The sequence below is a fragment of the Xenopus laevis genome, chromosome 6S, assembly GCF_017654675.1.
Source record: "Xenopus laevis strain J_2021 chromosome 6S, Xenopus_laevis_v10.1, whole genome shotgun sequence".
NCBI classification, from domain to species: domain Eukaryota; kingdom Metazoa; phylum Chordata; class Amphibia; order Anura; family Pipidae; genus Xenopus; species Xenopus laevis.
In genome coordinates this window covers 28,879,492-28,901,085 of record NC_054382.1, presented here as the reverse complement: position 1 = coordinate 28,901,085, position 21,594 = coordinate 28,879,492, and the positions used below count along the sequence as shown (strand labels likewise).

Sequence of the window (21,594 nt, the reverse complement as noted above, 5' to 3'; positions counted from 1 at the left end):
TAGAGTTCGCAGATAATTGCCATAGCTGACTTGAACAATTAGCCATTTGGTTAAAACATGTTTGGCCTATTTAGGGTTTGTAGAAATCCATTCTTAATTATGTTAACTACTTATTGATAGTGCTAGGGAAAAAAACTGCATGTTCCTTGCAGGGCTCCATTGTTTTGCAATCACCTTTGACCTGTGACTTTGCAACTGTTGGAAGACCTTTGTTCTAAAGTTCAATGGTGCTTAACTGCATCAGTATAGCTGCCAAAAGCAGCTAACAATAATTGTTTTGCCAGTTTAGATTTGGAATGCTTGAGACTTGGGTTTTTTTTTGTACTTTGGGTAACCATACCTTAAGTCTGCTAAAAATAGCAAACGTTAAATGATCCCAACAGGATTTCCACCAATATGAATTCATACAGATTAGGTACCATCAAATATAAGGTAAATTTTTTTTTTTTAATACAGCAAAAAAATTAATTTACTGTCCATCTAAGGGTCCCTGATACAAGATCTTCACCTGTGTGCATGTAAAATGTTAACTTTGGTGGGGACTGGAATAGCCTTTGAAACTAAGTGGACTGAAAGTGATTTATGTTTTAGTTGTGTGACGTTACCATGTTATGACATGAGCTGAGGCTGTTTGTTGCACCATGCAATGATGATATGTTGTATTTTACAGGTGACATTAAACAAGAGCCAGGCTTGTACCGAGAAGGACCTACATATCAGAGAAGAGGCTCGCTGCAGCTCTGGCAGTTCTTAGTAGCACTTCTTGATGACCCAGCCAATTCCCACTTTATTGCATGGACAGGAAGGGGCATGGAGTTTAAACTCATAGAGCCAGAGGAGGTGCGTACATTTTTTTTTCTTTAAAACATTTTCCCAATGCTTGAAACTGATCTGCAACAAAAGCATTAGGCTTTTGTGGAGGAAAACTAATACCAACGTATAAAATAGGACGATAAAAGCTTAACATCTGTATCCAGCATGGGAGAGTGATTAATGTTACTTAATGGACCTTTACATTAGAGATGCTACTGTAGAAAATCTCAGGGTCACCAAGCTATTTGGTCGGCCTTTTTTGTACATCCCTGTGCTAATAAATTTATTTTACTGGCATTTCAAGGAACTCAAAGGACACTGAGTCAAAGCATAACTGTGGTTATGATCAGCTTCCAAGCACAGTCAGATACCACCATACAGCCCTCTAATGATTTGAGTTATATGGGCACTATGCTAGCAAATATCAGTGGTTAACACTGGGACAATAAAAGTTATAGCATACTGAAATGAGAGTTTCTCCACCAAAAATCTGCTCCTGCATTTATCATATGGAGGTATTCATAGACAAATTTAGAAGGAAACCATCTGAATGTCCCAAAATGATCAGACTACGTGGTCATGCATTTATCTCTGTTACCCTGAAGCTGCCCAGATAAAATTGACTTTCTGCGCTGCATTTTGTTGTTTATCAGGGATTTTTCTTTATGGGTTATCAGCACCCCTTGACAAAGCTTATTGAGCATAGGTACGTGTTAATGCAGGAGTCGGTTATGGTTGGAAATGTAGCACAAGCCAGTATGTGCATGCCCAGGATTGCACACCTATATTTAGAAAAACTGAATGTGCAGAATATGGAATGCTATTGATTAATGACCTCCCCCAAGGTCAAAACCTCCATCATACTGGGATACATAGAAATCAATGGGCATTCTTCTTTAATAAGGATTCTGCCAAAAACATTGAGAAGGTCTTCCATGTTGCAATTGTCACATTTCTAAATTACTCTTTTTCACTTTACCGTGTGCAGCACTTTCATCAGTCTATGTAAGGTATTGGTGTTCTATTTTTGCCACCTGCCACTGGTGTTTGGATGTTTTCAACACATTGGTTGCACAAGAGAGATCAGTTCATACATGGCTAAGAGGGTAACTACTGAGAGAGGGTCCCGTCAGTGAGAACTAGATGTTCCAAAGGCTGGTCTCCACTTTTTGTTTTGTTTCTGCTCCAGAATAAGTTGCTGTTGAAATGTGCTCGATAATTCTTTATATATGTGTTGTATCTAAATATACAATGTTGTTACATATACCAATATCATTTCATTTTTGTCCTTTCTCTACCAGGTGGCACGTCGCTGGGGTATTCAGAAAAACAGGCCAGCTATGAACTATGATAAACTAAGCCGTTCTCTGCGCTATTATTATGAGAAGGGAATAATGCAGAAGGTGAGCAGGGGTTCCATAAGGACACAAGGGTGTGGGGTGATAATTCACTTTTATATTAATTGTAGAAAACAGGAGTCTTATTTCCTTTCACAATATACAGCTCTGCAAGCAAATTGCTATTCTGTTAATAGTGACCATATTAGTGCGGTACCAAGCTTTTGCTGTGAAAAGCAATTTCCATTTTCAATGAAGTTGCAGCAGTTGATTGGATACTGACAAAACTCTTTTTAATATTCATTTACGAAAGGATCCTAACAGTTGCTATTTAATCAGGAGGTGTTTGATGCTGTTGTGCCTCAGAGGTATCGAAGTTGCAAGTTGTCAAAAGTATAATTGAGATCAAATGATTTCTCATATTATGAATAATCTAATTTCCTAGTATAGCATAACTGTACAAAGTAAAGGCCAACTGCACTGCCTTTTCAGCTTGGTAGGAGCTGCACTATACACTCACAGGCTGATCTGATTAAAATCAATGGAGCAGGGGCATCAAGCAGATCTGCTTCTCTCAGCATGCAACAATACGCAAACTGACAACAGCCTGTGTACCCATAATCTTAGGACTTCTGTAGCTGCTTTTAATTTGCATCTATTAAGTTGTAACCCAGGAACAATCCATGGCCCTGGCACTCTGCAATTTTGAGCACTGTAGATTTTACTATCCCATAGGTTAATCCAGCACCTGCAGGGCCATGGGTTGCCGATTTACCTAATTTTGTAAGATTGTAATAGCCTTAAAAGTTACACTACAGGTCAACAGTGGAACAATATTTATGTTTTAAGGGACAGTTTTGGCTCAACATGTTTCTGATTTAAAGTCATTATCCGAAAAATTCACAATGTGTGTTGTTGCGACACTGTTTACAAGGGATTTGTTGCATCCTTAATGTTTTCATTCAACCGTATAACAAAAGATTTGGCTGAATCCTAAAACACATCTGAAAACCTAATTTACAGATATACAAGAGAAAAAAGCCTTCAGTTTTGAGCAAAAAAAAGTCATTATCAAGTTTTCCAAAAAATTTCAATTTGAGTTGTACAACTTTAGGGGTTCATTTTCTGTAATCTTGGAAAAAGTTCAAACATTTTTCCATTTCCCAAAACAAATTAAAGGGTCTGTTCACCTTCCAATTTTTCAGTTCAAGACTTTTTTTCAGTGACTTTATTTTTGACTGTTTCTGGCAGGTCTATAACATGTTTGCCTTCTTTTGTCAGGTTGCTGGAGAGAGATATGTCTATAAGTTTGTGTGCGACCCAGAAGCCCTCTTCTCCATGGCCTTCCCAGACAATCAGCGGCCATTGCTGAAGACCGACGTTGAGCGGCATGTAAATGAAGAGGACACCGTACCACTGACTCATTTTGATGAAAACGTGCCGTACATACAGGATGGTGGCTATTGTAATAATCATCCATACAACGAAGGATACGTGTACTAATGATAGTGACTGAAAATGATCAAGAGCATTTCACATTTTCTTCTTTGCAAGACCCAACAAAGCAGAATATTTTTTTGTTTCCAAGTAGTTCATAAATGGGCTTTACCTGTTGCATATCTCCTATGGTCTGCCATGGACAGCGCACTTTATTTGAGGGAAAGGGGATTTAAAAATGTAAACTGTTGTGTAACAGGATGAAAAAGATGGATACATTATTCATGTGGGCTTGGGAAGGGAAAGTTCAGTTTTAGGTACTTTATTGCAAAGTCATTTGTCTATTTTTTTCCTCTTTTAGGAGCTTATTATATGTTGTACATTTTTTCTGGACATAAAGGGTACAGTTAATTTCTGTTGTCTGAGTAACTGCGTGAAATGAAACATGCTTTCCTTATACCCAGTTTGCGGCTTTTCCAATTTCTCAACCCATTTTACCCAAAACACAATGATTGACAGCATTGCATTTTTTTTTTGTTTTAATTTATTTTCGGAACCGTCCATTCTCGGCATTCACTGAGCAGTTTCTACACCTGGCAGTTTCTAAACGCTGAGATTGATGTGGGTTTTGGAACAGTACAATTCTTATTCAAAGCAAGAAAATCTTCCTCCTACACATTAATGAGGATTAAAAGCAAATCGCCACTGAAGGAGAAAGAGATTTCCTTTCATTACGCTTAATACATAAACGAGTTATCCAATCAATAGGAATTAACTGTACTCTGTCACATATCTTATTATGCTGTTGTAGATACAGCAAGCACTCCTTGGAAAAATATCCAATACACTAAATAGGTACTTAAATAATTTTTAGATACAGTACCCATTAATATGCATTTACGCCTTTTACTGCTGTGTTATGTTGATAACATATATAAATACTAGATGATGCTTCTGCTGCTGTCTTTTCTGTACCATCCTCTTTGATGCTGAATTTACTAAAGTCATTATATGCATTGCTGTAACTACAGATAGCATTTCAGGACAAAATAGATGACGAATCATTTATTGCTTATAATATAGCTTAGCTGCGCTGCAATCAGCTTCTTCTTGCATCAACAAACCGTAAGCCTCTGCTTGCTAAGGGAATCTCAGTGGGATCTGTTTATTTTTTTTTTTTTGTAACATTTGGTGGAACAGAGGCTTATTTACAAACTGTCATAAAATACAATGAAGCCACTGTACGTCCTAGTAGTGCGGGCACTGATATAATCAATCAAAACTGTTTGGACACTACATGTAATGTGAGCAAATGTGTGTTTGGGAGACAAGTTCAAGGTTACATTTCTGGAGTTTGCTTTTATTTTTAAGCGAGACATGTACAGAAAGAAAATGTATTGAAATTTTATGGGCACCTTTTATAGTTTTTGTTTGAGACCTGATAAAAAAAAAAAAAAAGTTCACGCAACGGAAACATTGGTGCAGCCCTGTATAAAACAGCTTTTCTTTGCTGACTCGATAAGAAAGAGAATGTACAGCATGTACAAAGGCTAATTCTAAGAATACAGTTACAGTATTGGGATTCACAGCCTGCATGTTGATATATCTGGTGCAGGATTGGTGCAAAAACGTAACTACATAAATAATCATTCAATGAAAAAAAAAAAAAATGTATATAATGTTTTCATGTATTTCTATACAATTTGTAATATGCAATAATAGCAAGAACTAAATACCCTTTATGCGAATTTCTTTTATGGATACATGCAACTAAATGTCACACGTTTAATCTACTCACTGCCAAAGTTTGATCAGTAAACATTTTATGCAATTTTTTTTTTTTTTAATTTCCGGTATGGAAGAGAAAACAAATACAAGAGTTACTCATTAGGTTCCAAAAAAGTATACGTAAATGAGAGAGTGATATATGTAAAACTGCTGGGTTTATTTACAGTCACGGCTGAAAAAAGCACGTCATTTTTACTCTAGGTTTGAAAACGGAGCATTTTATATTTTTATTTGTTGCAATTATTGTGAGCAGTTTTTAAGAAACCCACTTTTAACAGATGTCTCACCTCCCTATGGCTTGTTATTTAGGTTAGAAGCTTCTTGCTTTTTTGTTGATATCTTGTAAATCCTTTAATTTGCATGCCTCAGTGAGGTGAGATTTCTGGCAGTGACCTTAAATATCACATTCAGTCTAACACCCTGGTCCAAATTTAGTATATGAAAGTCAATTGGATTAGGTTTGCTTTATGACATTTGTCACGTCACGGAAAATATTGCAAAACAAAAAAAAAAATGTCCCATGAATAGCAATATTTATCGTTCTAAAACGTTGCTGCATTCAACCCCCTGTAATAGCAGCTTCCCTCATTTATCAGAAAGGATTTTTCAACATTTGCTGATTTATTCGCAAAAAATCAAAATGGCAACCAAACCTGCAGAATATGATCGGTCATTTTACATTATCCATTTTGAGTTCCAAAATATATATAATAAAAACACTTTTGTTTCTAAAATAGTTGGTTTTTCACCAGTTCTCATCTATTTAACCTATACAACTTTTTGGTATTTGGAGGCACAAACTTATACATAAAACATTTTGAAATTGTATTCTTACTATATCTTTGTCTTAAAAATAGAGCAAAAAGGATCTGTTTATGGAAATGTCATGAATTCTTCAAAAACACCTCTACAATTTGCAAATCCGAAATTGTAGTTCTCTGTAATATCAGATTTGGGCATTATTATGACATTTTATAGCACTCTGGTCTGATTAGATTCTTATAAAATGATGTTTAGCCATTGGCCTGTCAACGGTTTCATAAGCTCCAAGTATCCCTTGACTGGAGTTACAGTATAACAGGTTTTGGGAAGTTACAGACTGGTAGTTTCCCTTCTTATAACCATGTATAACATGTACAATATTTTGACAACAGTTGCCTTTAGCTTTATGAAGGGAATCTAAAACCCGGAAATATGCTACTAGAGCTACTGAATCTTGTATCATTTGGTGAACCAAAAGACCTTTAAGAATGCTGGTAGCTGAAATTTGGCAGCACTTCGTCAAAGAATTGTATAAAATTCCTGTTCTATGTCATGGTTTCTTATGACTGTGCCCCAATATTTTTTTGTTTGACTGTAACAATTTACAAAACAAGTGAAAACTTGGCAGTTTTGAACAATTACTTTTGATTTGTGCTATTAAAACCTGAATGTAAAGGAAACCCAATGAACAGCCCTTCTACTGAAAATTGATCATCATGAGCACCCAAGTGAATGGTCAAGACATATTTAAACTTTTTAATTGTTGGTTTTGTTTTATTCAGATAGTAAAATAAAGTTGGCAGCTTATTTCTCAAAAATGTGAGATGTTTACTTTCCTGAAGGTTAAGGCATGAAAAAAAAAAAGAAGAAAATTTCCTATGTTTCATGAGTAAATAGCCTACAGTGTGATTTGCTGAGGCACCTTATAGGAGAAGGAAAGACACTCTTTGCTTGGGGTGCTAAAAGTTAGGCACCCCCAAGTAATTGTATATACTTACCTCACACCTGGGACTGTGTTATCAGCAGGAAACTGCACTGGTCTGGGGTTCTCCCAGCGAGCACCACGGATCGATCTGCTTCTTTCTTTGCGCAGGTGTGCATGAGCAGTAGCATGAAAAGCCAAACTTTAACAAAGAAAATGGTCTTTCATTCTACTGCGCATGCTTCTGTCCCGGGAAATTTTTAAGAAAGAACAAGAAAGCTGATCCCTCCGTGGTGCTCGCTGGAATAACCCCGGGATGGTGCCGTTTTCTGCTGATAGAAGCACCGGCCCGGGGTGTGAGGTAAGTACATAGACACCCCCAAGTGATTATAACTTTTAGCACCCCCAATTAAATAGGCCTTTCCTTCTCCTTTAAAGACCGTGAAGGCCAGAATATTTGAGGCTGAAAACACAGGCAAGATATTTGAGTGAATGAAATGAATGACTTGCTTACCCCTACTATTGTTTGTATGCCAGTCCTGTGTGTGTAAGACCTGGAACTTTAAGTAGCAGAACGGTTACCTGCAACTAGTTTAATTTTAAGTCTACCTAGTAAAATATCTGATGGGTGACCACTCAAGGGTATCTCCTTTCAAGACAGTTTATTCAATATATAAACCTGGGTTCCACAGTTGTGTGTGGTGTTCGGATATTGCTGGCTAACCCGTTTAATTTGTGCCAGCCAATGGAATCTGACACACACAGTATTATTAAATCAGACAAAATGAACAAAAAACATGTTTTTCTTTTGTTTTCTTGGTGCTCTTCTCCTCGGGTCAGGCCAAATACCACACATAAATTGACTGGTATGGCAACAGTGGATTAAAGGGTACCTGTCACCCTAAGAAATAATTCCAAATGCTATTTTATGCAGACATCTAGGAAGTGTAGAATGGAACATGAAAGCCTAAGAGGTGACAGATCACAGGTAACGGTGAGGTAAAATATTTTGATGGAGATGACCTGACAGAAGTTTGGACCAACCCAAATGTTGCTTTTCGTCATGAAGAAATAACGTGTCCCTTGCGAGAGAAACCTGGTATTTTAAGAGGCAAAAGTGTGACAAACATCTCTGAGAAAAGTTTAGGACAGTTTCACTGTATACAACGCATGTAGGCTGTATCTCCCAAAGCTACACACCAGTTGTGGAAGAAGTCTGTTCCTCCAAGAGAACTGCTGTTCTATGTTTTTCCTCCGAGGCTGTCAATGGTGTTTTCTCTAGGTGACAATTTCAAATGGTGTGGCGTGTGGCATATGGCATTGCAAGAGTTTGATCAATCCTTACCATATTTTATACCATGGTTTACTGTGTAAAACCGTGTGTATTTGTAAAAGTGCTGAATTATTTTTCACAATGGCAGAAATAAAAAAAATGCACCTATTTACATTATTTTTCGGCAAGTGCTTGTAAAAAATAGACAATTCTCTTTGGTAATAAGATGAGCTGTAGATTTTAGAATGTTACTGTACAGTTCCCAATGATATAAAATATACTGAAAACCATTCAGCACTGTATTTCAGTTCATAATCATAATTTGGTTACAAAGTGAATTTTCTATTCACTTTTAATATCCCCATGACACCATACAGGTATGGGACCTGTTATCCAGTATGTTCGTTACCTAGGGCTTTCCAGATAAGGGGGTCTTTCCATAATTTGGATCACTATACTTTAAGGGGGTTATTTATCAAAGACCGAATTTCGAAGTTATGTGAATTTTTTTGAACTTTAATAAATTCAAATGTACTTAACTTAAATGGGAGGTTATTTATGAAAAAACGCGAACGTCTAACATTCGATCGAATAGGAACAACCTGAATATTCAAATCGATTTTGAATAGAGTTTTCCTCCAAAAAAAAAATCTTAAATGTCAGGAAGGCTGTTCACATCTTCAAATGGTTTAACTGACCTCTGCCAATGACTCCTACATGAACTATGCAGTTTATAGGTGGCGAATAGTCGAATTAGAACTGTTTCCATGATCGATGTGTGATAAGTCTCACATTTGAAGTTAAATTGGTGGTTTTAAATTAAAACGATTTGAATTCGAATTTACCATTCGAACCTTAGTAAATGTGCCCACAAGTCTGTTAAAAATAATTTAAATATTCAATAAACTTTAAATTAATAGGATTGTTTTGCCTCCAATACAGGTTCATTACATATTAATTAAAGTAGAAGGTACTAAGAAATGGAAAATAATTTTTTAAAATCTGAAAAATTTGATTATAATGGAGTCTATGGGAGATAGCCTTCCCATAATTTGGCGCTTTCCAGATAATGGCTTTCCAGATAATGGCTTTCCAGATAATGGCTTTCCAGATAATGGCTTTCCAGATAATGGCTCCCAAACCTGTATCACAAAATAACTAAAAACACTGACCAGAAATGTCTTCCAGCCCCTTGATTTGCTTCTTCCAGGATTTTCTAGAGATTATTGTAGCTGTCAGATTTGTTACTGGTCATATCTACAGCAGACTTGCTATCATTACCCCTTGGCCTGCAAATGTATTTTCTTGTAAATTCCTCTGAAAACACTAATGACATTTTACAGGTGTCTGGATATGCAGACACCTGTGTAGACTTAACTGGGAGAAAGGGTAAACCCGCATTTATTATACTAATACCAGAGTCAGCTTTCTTGTTTAGCCCCTGAAGAAGAGAACTGTCTCTGTATGAAATTTCAGTTATATTGTGTTTCATCACCTCAGCATCCAAGTGCCTGAGCCATTCAGCTGCTGCTATCAACAACTTCTTAGGACCATTTGTGAAGTCTCAAGTAGCATGTATTGACTGAGTTGTGGTTTTTTTTGTATTTTATAAGCTAGAAGCTATAATTTCCCCCCCCCCAGGAATATCTTCTATTGGTTTGTAGACCAGCAAACCTGGGATATCTTCAACAGTTTTAAACATTTCAGTACATACAATATTGCAAGTTATACAATTCCAAGTTTTAAATATATAGCTTTAACTCTTAAAGGAGAAGGAAAGGCTAAAATGAAGTAAGCTTTATCAGAAAAGTATATATACATACACCAGTAAACCCTCAAAGTAATGTTGCTCTGAGTCCTCTGTTAGAGGAAACACCACATTTCTTTCCTTCTATTGTGTACACATGGGCTTCTGTATCGACTTCCTGTTTTCAGCATAAACCTCCAGGGCTAGGGCTTGAGCATGCTCAGTTTGCTCCTCTCTCCCTCCCTCGCCCTGCTGTAATCTGAGCCCAGAGCTATAAGTGAGCAGGGAGAGACTCAGGCAGGAAGTGATGTAACACCAAGCAAATATGGCAGCTGCTATCCTAAACAAAAACAGAGAGCTTCTAGAGCTGTTTACATATAGCAGTCTAGCTTGCACTATTGTTGCTAATCTATTGGCAATAAAATGTCTCCATAGCTTTCCTTCTCCTTTAATTAGATCAGTACATTTCAACCATAATGATTGAGAGCAGACATATAAAGCTTTGCCTGTTCCTGAACTCACTTTCTGCAATCGATTGGCCAAACCCAGACAGGCATGATAAAGCTTTCCTATGTAGTTCAGACATATGGGTGTTACTCTTGCTTTGTGACAGCTATGGAAATATACACAAAACATGGAAGACAAGAAGAATTGCTATTTAAACCTTAGGTCATCTGAAAGTAACTAGGGGACATTAGATCTATACTGCTGTATGATAATGATAATAATTGATGGTATTAACCATCTATAATCTGTCAATTTGGGCAATTTAATAAGAGCTTCACAAAATACAAAGTAGAGCTGCAATCAACAAGTTATTTATAAACAAGCCACCAAAAAAGGTGAAAAGTCACAAACAAATATTAATAACCAAAGGAACAGGACATAATAAGTAGGAAAAACTGGCAACATTTCTCGCAATATTGACATTTATGACTACAGCATATAGCCATAATTTAAAAGTTGTAATAGTACCAATGTATAAGTCATGTAGAGCAAGGCTGAGATCTGAAATCTTGTAAATCCTGGCATTTCTGCTAAGGCCTCATTAAATGAGCTGGTTTATGGCAGTTGACATCAGTTTCTGGAATAAGGATTGTCGGACTGGGTGCAAAGTGTGTCATGAAACAGTAGGATTCTGATAACTCCTGAATAGTAAATACCTAATCAATGTGTTAAGGACAGCGTTGGACTTTGTGTCCTGGCCCATCAGGGTTGCCACTTTCTCAACCGCCAGCCACCCACCCTACCTGCCCCCATAACTAAAGTTGCCACCTCTCTGGAATAAAAATACCAGCCTTCCTATATATTTATCTTTTTTCCCTATTAATGACATTGGGATAAAAAATACCAGCCAGATGGCAACCCTACCCACAACACCCTATGCCCCACCCCCACCCATGTTTTTTCTCCATGTGCCTGTGATGGGCAGGGAGTGATTCTGGGTCAGCGAGTCTAGCTCCTTCAAGTGCTCTTACAAAATGTGCAAAAAGAATGTTATTTAAAGAGTTGAGGAACACAAACCCCGCCCACATTGACCTATGCGACAACTTACATAACATAACTCCCAACTGTTACGATTTATGCAGACAGTCCTGATTTTGATAGCGCAGCCCGCAGACTCGAATTCTTACTGAAATGTCCCGAGTTTCTTTTTGATCTCCTGCACTGATAACAGAAAAAGATACTGAAACTTAATTAAATAAGATGCGTTTTGGCAGAGAGCCCAGAACCCTCAGCACCTGCATTTTGAAACAATCGTAGCAACATAAACAAGTCTCTTGGGGGAACTGAGACTTGCAGCTTAAAGGGAAATGTCACCTTCATTAGCAAAACTAAAATAACACATATGGCCCTAAAACCCCCAGAAATATGTTCAGACTTTCCATAACCTGACACATTTTGTAAAATGGATGTGGTATTTGGGATGTGGCCACAAAATAGACATGTTCAAAAAAAGTTGACCAAAAAGGTTCACTCCAAATGTAAGGAGGTATGTTGTCAGTATAAAAATAATGTTACCACAACTTTATCACATATGCTGCATATAAGTCTTTAGTTCATGTAACTCATAAAGGTCAGAAAATTCACATCATATTCATGTAAGAAGTTAGTCATAAAAGGTGGTGATAACATACCAACAGCATAGGTATTCGCCTGTGCTCTTTTCTGAAAAAAAGGAGGTACTGGCACTTTGGTCTACAAAAATGTCCCCCTTTTAATAGAACAGGGATTGTTTGTCCACATATTGCAGTATATTTAGCTGTCCAACTGTGTCAAAGACATCTCATAAAAAAATAGTATGTGGCCATAGTGAGCAAGTAGAACCCTATATTATGCCTGATTAGTTTCATGTGTAAAGAACAAGATTTCCTTGTGCCTTAGAGGTCTGCACACTACACTTTGCACACCACTTGCACAGTAGCAGGCATTTCACAAGCAGGGCCGCCATTAGAAATTACGGGGCCCCGGCCCCACCCCAGATCCCGCCCACACCACAGTTAAAAGACCACACACACACCATCAGCACTAAAAACGGTAAACCTCCCCCCCCCCCCACACATACAAGTTATAAAAAGCCATTGATGGTCAGGGCCACCCTATAAGTTAAAAAAAATGGCGCCAGGACCCCCATAAAAGTATTTTTGAAAAAATGGTGGTCAGGGCCCCCCTACAAGTAAAAAAAATAATTGCTTTACCAGGGCCCCCCCCCTACAAGTTAAAAAAAAACATTGGTGCCAGGGCCCTCCATAAAAGTTTTTTAAAAATGATTGGGGCCCCAGCAAATATTAAAAAAAAAACATTGGTGGCAAGGGCCTATAGAGTGTTAAAATAATACATTGGTTAAAAAAACCACACACATTGATGTTCAGTAGAACTGAACACGTGGCTTCAGGACTTCAAGTTCGGCTCTTTTCGTGAGTTTGGGACTTTTCGCGTCTTCGGGACTTCAGTAGTTCGGGACTTCGGCTTTTCGACTCATCGGGACTTCAGCGGTTCAGGACTTCGGAAGAGGCGACACGGCTTTGACGCTGTCAAGGGGGCCTGGGTATTTGGAAATGTACAGCAGAGATGGTCCCCCCTTTAGGGGCCCGGTACAGCAGTACCCCCTGTGCCCCCTGATGGCAGCCTTGGGCACAAGCTATGGTATAAGAACCCACCACACAACGCAGCCCCTACCCGCCTCCCCACCCGCTTCCTCCTACCCCTCACCAGCCCTCTCTCCCTGCCCACTCCCTCCCCATGCGAGTTCCCCTTGCATCCCAGAGAGTAGCCTGGGAGTGGAAATTTCTCTCAATCTATAGAGAAAACAGACCCTGCAACCCGAGGTCTGCTTCTTCTATAGTTACACCACTGGGCACAAAACATAAGCTCTTTCTGTACAGCATTGTAACACACGTACATTTGTGTGCACTTTTTATGCCCAGCATTGCTTATACTAAAGGAGTTACTAGAATGAAGAGAAACAAGAAAAGTTGTATGGTAGATCATTTAACCACTTATATTTTAAAACACTCGCCCACAGTATTGTGTACAATATCCTATTTCATTGACGTAATTGAGTATGTACTGTACAAGTAATGACATGTTCAGTGAAGTGCTTATGGCAATTCTACATCGTAGACATATCCAGCTAAAATATACATGAATTATAAACAGATCATTCCAAAGCAGCTTGGTAATATACTGGATGGATAATGTTCTAAATTACATTAACAATTAGTGGCATTTAACTGCTTCACTGCTACAGGACAATAGAATGGCACAGATAAGTTCCCATTGTCACAATTATAACTATGTCCCATTTATTCTATTGGGAAGCATATTTATAACAGCTAAATGAACTGACATTTGTTTTAAGGCGTAAGACAATTCATGAAATGATAGATAGATGGATGGATAGATGGATGGATGGATGGATAGATAGATAGATAGATAGATAGATAGATAGATGGATGGATAGAAAGAGAATAAAAAGAAGGTAGAACAACCAAAGGGAGGAGAGATATGTGGGACATGCATTTATGTCTAATGCTATGGTAAAATTGGGCTCCCAAGACCATTCGCTTTACTAATAATTTTCCAGATGAAACTCTCTCAGTTGTGATCCCTCACATATGGTGGAGGCCATGGTGTAGTGCAGCTATATTTCTTGGGTTGAGATAGCAATAATAGGCGCCAGTGATCTTGAACTTAAACAGCATCAGGTTTATTTAACTTGATCCATTAAGGAGTTATCAGTAGTAATGCAAAGCACGTGTTTAAGTTCACACTCAGTGTCAGACTGGGGGGTCTGGGCCCACCAGGGCTGCCATCTCAGGGCCCCCCACCCCAGCCGCAAATCCCTACAAGCCCCCCTCCCCAGCAAATCCCCCCTATACTCCTTAACCCCCCTCACTGCCAGCTGTTACCTGCTTGTGTGTCATTTCAACCATGAGGTCAGAAAAGGAGCGCAGGAGGCCAGCTGTAGACCACAGGTTTGGGGTGGCGGGGCCCACCGACCCTGCTTACAACACAACACAATAGTCGTATATATCTCTGCAGGGTAGATCAAGGAGAAAAGGATTAGCTCAATAATGATGCGTCACCATCAGATTTCAGGATCTTCATTCAGTATTGAGGATCCTGTGTCTCTCTGCATAATAGCATTAGTAAAGTAAAAAGTAAATGACTGCTGAACCTTGGTTTCTCTCTGAGGGCTAAATCCTCCCCCGCTGCTGAATTGCAGCTTTTAAGAGAGAGTGATTGCCCAAACCAACGCCCATTTTTTAAAAAAAGTGTATTAATATGGTGCGGTTAAAAGCATAGGGCCAGAGAGACACAGGATCCTCAATACTATGACTGGTAGGTAAACAAGTTAGGGACCGCCATATGGGGTTTACCTCAACGTGGTATGGTGGTTTTTCAACTTTATGATCATAACTTTGTAACTAAAAACCCCTGTCTTTGTTAACACATGCATTTGCATATCTACTGAATTACTTAGACAGGGGCCCAGGGAATGTGCACTGACCCATTTGGTTATGCCAGTAGCACTTCCCTTATACTTCTATATATTTTTACTTAGCAATGCTTGTGCGCCCACAACCCCCCTTTTGTATTTGCTCTAACAGTGCTCCCAGGACTCTAATCCTGTTAATTGTCCTCGGTGGAGCTTCAGGCTGCTCACATATCTAGCCATACTCCAATATATCAATCATAGAGTGAGCTATGACAGAGTATATCATACCAAGTGCTAGGTCTGACTATACCTAGGTTCCACTCTGCTCCAACCTGCCTGCTCGGGTTGCCATCTATGGAACTGCAAAGGTGATACTTTGATGCTGGAAGGGGAACTTATCTCCCGACTATGCTAAGGACCTCATCCTACGCTGTCTAACTGGCGAAACCTTAGTGGACTATCTAGTTAAAGTGGAAGCTATTTTACCAGTCCCCTATAGATGCAAAAAATATATAAATTTTAATTGAGAAGTTCTAGGGGTGTTTTGTAACAAGTTCTGGGCAGTGTCATTCTGTGGCTACTAAAGCAAATAAAGTTCTGTCTTGCATTAAAAAGGAGATTAACTCAAGAAGAAAACATAATTATGCCTCTTTATAGGTCCCTGGTAAGGCCTCATCTGGAGTATGTAGTGCAGTTTTGGACTCCAGTCCCTAAGAGGTATATAAATGAGCTGGAGAGAGTGCAGAGACAAAGTGCAACTAAACTGGTTAGAGGAATGGAAGACTTAAATTATGAGGATAGACTGTAAAGTTTGGGGCTGTTTTCACTGGTAAAAAAGGTGCTTGCGAGGAGACATGATTACACTTTACAAGTACATTAGAGGACATTATAGACAATTAGCAGGGGACCTTTTTACCCATAAAGTGGAGCACTGTACCAGAGGCTACCCCTTCAGACTAGAAGAAAAGAACTTTCATTTGAAGCAACGTAGGTGGTTTTTCATGACAGTGAGGTTGTGGAATGGACTGCGGTTGATGTTGTGATGGCCGATTCTGTTAATACCTTTAAGAGGGGCTTGGATGATTTCTTGGACAAGTATAATATCCAAGGCTTTTGTCATAGTAAAATATATAGTTAGTATAGATATGGTTATATATAGTTTATGTGAGTGTATGGAGGTGTAAGTGGGAGTGTGCGTATATGGATCCCGGGTTTCATTTGGAGGGGTTGAACTTGATGGACTTTATTTTTTTTCAACCCAATGTAACTATGTAATAGAATGGAAACAGTCCGTGTTCAATGCCCTCTATGGGTAGCACTGATTCAGTGTTCTTCAACATGTTCAAGATGTTCTGTTTTATATTTTTTGTTGTTGCTTTTATTATGTAAAGCCAGATTGTATACATGAATTTTAATTATGGTATTTAGTTTAGTTTTGTAAATGAGAAAAAATGTAGTCTTTTTTAAATAGTAATGTTCTTTGATGTCTCTCTATATTAAAGCTCTATGATGAAAACTGGTCCTTTGACACATGAGTGTATGTCAATCCAGGGCCCCTCGCAATGGCAGCAATACATGGGGTACAAAACAGCATACAAAAGTAGGGTTACCTACTGCACATGATCAAGTGATGAAGAGCTGCAAAAGTGTTGTCAACAAAACTTATAGGGTTATAATTTGTACCTGTAGATGATAGATTGGTAAACTCCATACCATACCCCGGTAGAGTTTTTTTTTCATCTACTTTGTATATTATAATGCTGTAACTGTTTATATCTTATGTTAATCATCTATCTGGATTCTTGTTTGCTTGAGACTGCAGCTATTGTTTATTTTTATCTACTCTGGGCTGTTCAGTTAACTTTTATTATGTTACAGAATGGCCAATTCTAATGAACTTTTCAATTGGTCTTCATTATATATTGTTTATAGTTTTTTTTGTATTATTTGCCTTCTTGTTCTGACTCTTTGCAGCCTTTAAATTGGGGTCACTATCCCCATCCAAAAGCAAATTATCTGTAAGGCTATAAATGTATGGTTATTGCTACTTTTTAGTACTCATCTTTCTATTCAGGCCTCTCCTAATCATATTCCAGTCATTTATTCAAATCAATGCATGGTTGCTAGTGTAATTTGGATCCTAGCAACCAGATGGCTGAAATTGCAAACTGAAGAGCTGCTGAATAAAGAGCTAAATAACTCAAAAACCACAAATAATAAAAAATGAAAACCAATTGCAAATTGTCTTAGAATATCACTCTCTACATCATACTACAAGTTAACTCAAAGGTGAACAACCCCTTTAAATATACAGTATAAAACAGGCACATCACACAGTCACAAAAAAAGACCCCCTGAGAAAATTCAGATGCTTGTGTTTTGAATGTGAATAGAGCCTTTTGGGATAATTGATTTCAAGGGAAGAAAACATAATTATGCCTCTTTATAGTGAAATATGATATATTATATATAATGAAGGCAAATAATACAAAAAAACTATAAACAATATATAATGAAGACCAATTGAAAAGTTCATTAGAATTAGGAACAGTATAAAAAAATAGTATTAAATAAACAACAGTGTTGCCCTGCACTGGTAAAACAGGGTGTTTGCTTCATAAACACAACTATAGTTTATATTAACAAGCTACAGTGTAGCCATGGGGGCAGCCATTCAAGAACATGACACATAGTAGATAACAGAAAATCCTTTATAGGCAATGATACATTATATTTTAATTACTTTAAATCACTTTTTTGGTGTTACTGTTCCTTTAACCCTGCTGTGAATATTCAGAATAATGCATTGCATCTCAATGGTCAGCTAAATGTTTATTAGCCCTCATATTCAACAGTTCTTGAGCAGTGCTCCACTTCTCAAAGATCACTAGCTGGATATATCACAGACAGTCTGACAGATTCATCTGTTGTGAGTATCTAGAGAATGTATTGTTTTCTTTAAGGAATGGTCATTGAGAGCTATATTGCATTTTATCTGCACCCTTCTTTGAGAAGAAATGTAATGTAAAGTTTTGGTGAGTACAAATCCCCCTTTAGATACAATCAAGGTTTGGAAGACACTGGTTTCTTTATATATTTAAGAGGCAATTTTCATATTTTGCAGCTAGAACAACACTAATTATCTACATGTTTGATTTACTGTGTAGTTTTGTAACTCTAACCATAAGGTTTCCTAAAATAAACGCACGGATATCCTAACATAAACATGGGGATATCCTACGAATAGATGAATGCAATACATATAAAAGCACTGATAAATGGACAGGCGGCTAGAACTATGGAGTAGTATAGTCATATAATTATAATTATGCTACCTTTGTTTAGAAAAATCTCAAATTTCTATTTCATGCAATTTACAAAATGTTTCTGCTCGAATGAGATACTTCCTGAATCAGCCTTTGCTTCCCTCTACTGGTTCTGCCTTTAGATTTGTACTATCCATGCAAAACTATTTTTTAAACTGGCAAAGCTCTTAATCAAACCATTTGTTCATCATTTGTTTTTATTAACATGTATTTTTATAGCGACAACATATTTCGTAGCGCTGTAAAGTAAATGTGTTTATATAACAAAATCACATGAATTACATACATAGAACATATGGGGTTACATACATCACAATCAATATCGGTACAAAAGGTGAGGATGGCCCTGTCCAGAAAGAGCTTACAATCTAAAGGGAAGGGAATAAGACACAAGGTGTGGTAGTGGGCAAGATCAGAATTAAGTGAGTGAGAGATGTAGTACAGTATGTGGTATTGCATTTGGTAGTTAAGCAGAGTGAGGGTAGGCTTCTCTAAAGAAGTGTGTTTTAAGAGATCTTTTGAAAGCAGAAAGGTTGGGAGAAAGTCGGACAGACCGTGGGAGAGAATTCCAGAGGAGGGGTGCAGCCCTTGCAAAGTCTTGAATGGGAGCATGTGAGGAGGTAATGAGAGAAGAGTTGAGTAGCAGGTCAGTAGAGGAGCGTAGTAAGCGGTTTTGTAAGAATATAGAGATGAGTTCAGAGATGCAGGGTGGGGCAGAGTTATGAAGTGCTTTGAATGTCTATTTATCTATTCATGGTAAAGTTCAAAAAACGCATTATCGGCTTTCATTTTTTGTGAATCGTACAGTATTCCAAAAATTCAAAAAAATGGCTTTATTTTATTGAAAATTTGTATCCTGAATTATCTGAACGGATTTTTTCACTTTGAGGCAACTGCCATCATCTGCCTCACTCTGTACATGAGCATTTCTTACAGTTATACATTTGCAAATGAATTTGTCCATTGCGAATGCCCCATTCACCTTCAGATCTGTCACATCCAACTCTTAATGATGCATTTCCATTACTTTAGCTTCAATCAGTCTCTAACAAACACAATAATCCTCCTGACCAACCACTGCAAACCAATCAAGTTAGATCTATTAATATGAACGTCTTTGAATGTCTTTCAGCTTTTCAGCCAATTCTAAATATTGTCTCCTCGTGTTTTTCTTCTACTTCGGAAATGGTTTAAACTGTTTAAAGAATGCCATACGTCACAGGTTCTCTGTACCGAGTGCTAGACATAATCCTTTACTGCTAGATCCTGGAATATTATTATAAGATGTTATTAATCAACAGTTCCCCCTGTTTCCAGATGTTTGAAATATCTCCCCAGGATTGCAAAATAATTGCTGATGTTGATGGAGTGCTTTCGGGATAAACTGCCTGCGCTACAAGAGCTTGGATAGTTACCTTCTGTCTCTTCACATGTTTGAGTTTTATAATGCAGAACGGAAGCATTTAATCAAACTAACAAGAAAAGCCTGAAAGTTGTTATGTATTCATTAAAACACCATATATTAGTTTAATGTGTTTAATTTAGAAATGGTTGCTATTAAAATGTAATGAAGTTGTTTCGAACAATATTTGGCAATTTTGCCTTGCAGTTTAGAGATGTTATTATCAGAAGGCTCATCTCATTAGCAAAAATGTTAAAGGAACACTAACACATAAAGGGAAAATAAATGCTTTCATTTCTTTCAATCTTTCAACAGGGATTGGGGAAAAAAATCCTATATAGAGTTTACTGTATGTGTTGTTCATTGGGGGCATGTTTTATGAAGGTAAAAAAATAAATTTGATATAAAATGCATGGCATATTGTTAAAGCTCTATTTTTGTCCTTAAAGTAATGGGGTTGTTCACCTTAAAATCAATGCTTGTTAGGGTCGGACTGGGCCGGTGGGACACCTGTAAAAAACCCGGTTGGCCCCAACAGCCTAGACCCCCCCCCCTGCATGAAACGACTGCCTCTGACTGTGGCCGCAGCCCTGAAAAGAAAAAGGTACATGCGGGGGAGGAGGAAGGGGGGTTACGGCTGGTGCAGGGGGCCAGGAAAGGGTGCGGGGGTCTCTGCAGGAGCAACCATAGTGGGCTCCAGACCCCCCAGTCAGATTCTGATGTTTGGCATGATGTAGACAGGAGTATTGCAGCTTTTTTTCAAAGGGAAAAATATCTTGAGCTATTTTACAGTAGGCAATAAGTACAAACCAACAACAACCAATCACATTTTAAACAATGTAATGCCATTTATTAAGTGAAAACTGATCAATTATTGATTGAATTACTAACACCAGTGTATGCGTTATTACACTAGTGTACATGTGAGCTATGATTAAAACACCATAATATGATTACAAACAATTCTCTTTGTAGTTGATGGTAGGCCTGGAGTCTTTAACATGCCATATTATAAGACTGATGTCCAAATCCTGCTATAGGCAGTGTCCTTAAAAGGGCACTTAAATGTACTGGTATGGGATACGTTATCCAAAAACCCACTATTCAGAAAGCTCAGAATTACGGAATGGCCATCTCCCATAGACTCTATTATAATCATATAATCCAAATTTTTAAAAATGATTTCCTTTTTCTCTTTAGTAATAAGACAGTAGCTTGTACTTGATTCAAACTAAGATAGAATTAATTCTTATTGGATGCAAACCAGCTTATTGGATTTATTTAAGGCATACATGATTTACTACTAGACAATCCATGAAGATCCAAATTACAGAAAGATCAGTTTCCGAGGTCCCAAGCATTCTGGATAACATGTCCCATACCTGTATTAAAAAGTGGCAGCTCAAGTTTCAGTTGTAGTTCAACAGCTGCTGTTTGGATGACACGTTGAATATACCTGTCCTAGGTTCTAAGGGGCAGAATTACTAAAGGTTAAAGTGGCTAACACTAGCGACTTTTCGGCAGAAATCACATCCGCAGGGACATCGCCAATTCACTAATAGACACAGACATCAATTTGCTAGCGAAAGAGACCCTTGCTTGCGTTGCGTTCTCTCGACAGGCGACTTTTCGCTCAGGCGAGTGGCTTTGCTCCGCAAATTCACTAAAGTGTGGATTTTACTGAACGTTACCTCTTTCGCCAGAGTTGACTTCGCCACCTCAGACCGACAATTCGCCCTTTAGTAAATCTGCCCATACCAGAAAAGTCCATATTCCTTAAAAAAACGTAAGCTGTTTTTCTAGAAGGATTGCGATGCTCTGCAACGCTCATGAATGTGAGCTGTG

The 21,594-nt window shown here is 38.0% G+C and overlaps 1 protein-coding gene across 6 annotated transcripts in view; it reads left to right on the top strand.

Moving 5' to 3' along the window:
* The window catches only part of etv1.S (ETS variant transcription factor 1 S homeolog), a 57,223-nt gene extending 50,268 nt beyond the window's left edge, over positions 1 to 6,955 (top strand). For all 6 annotated transcript variants that reach the window (XM_018269204.2, XM_018269206.1, XM_018269207.2 and 3 more), the window contains 3 exons: positions 671 to 840; positions 2,115 to 2,216; positions 3,432 to 6,955. In XM_018269204.2, coding sequence (XP_018124693.1) covers positions 671 to 840; positions 2,115 to 2,216; positions 3,432 to 3,653 — 494 coding nt within the window. In that variant the 3' untranslated portion in view covers positions 3,654 to 6,955. The remainder of the gene's footprint in view (positions 1 to 670; positions 841 to 2,114; positions 2,217 to 3,431) is intronic.
* The last annotated feature ends 14,639 nt before the right edge of the window (positions 6,956 to 21,594 follow it).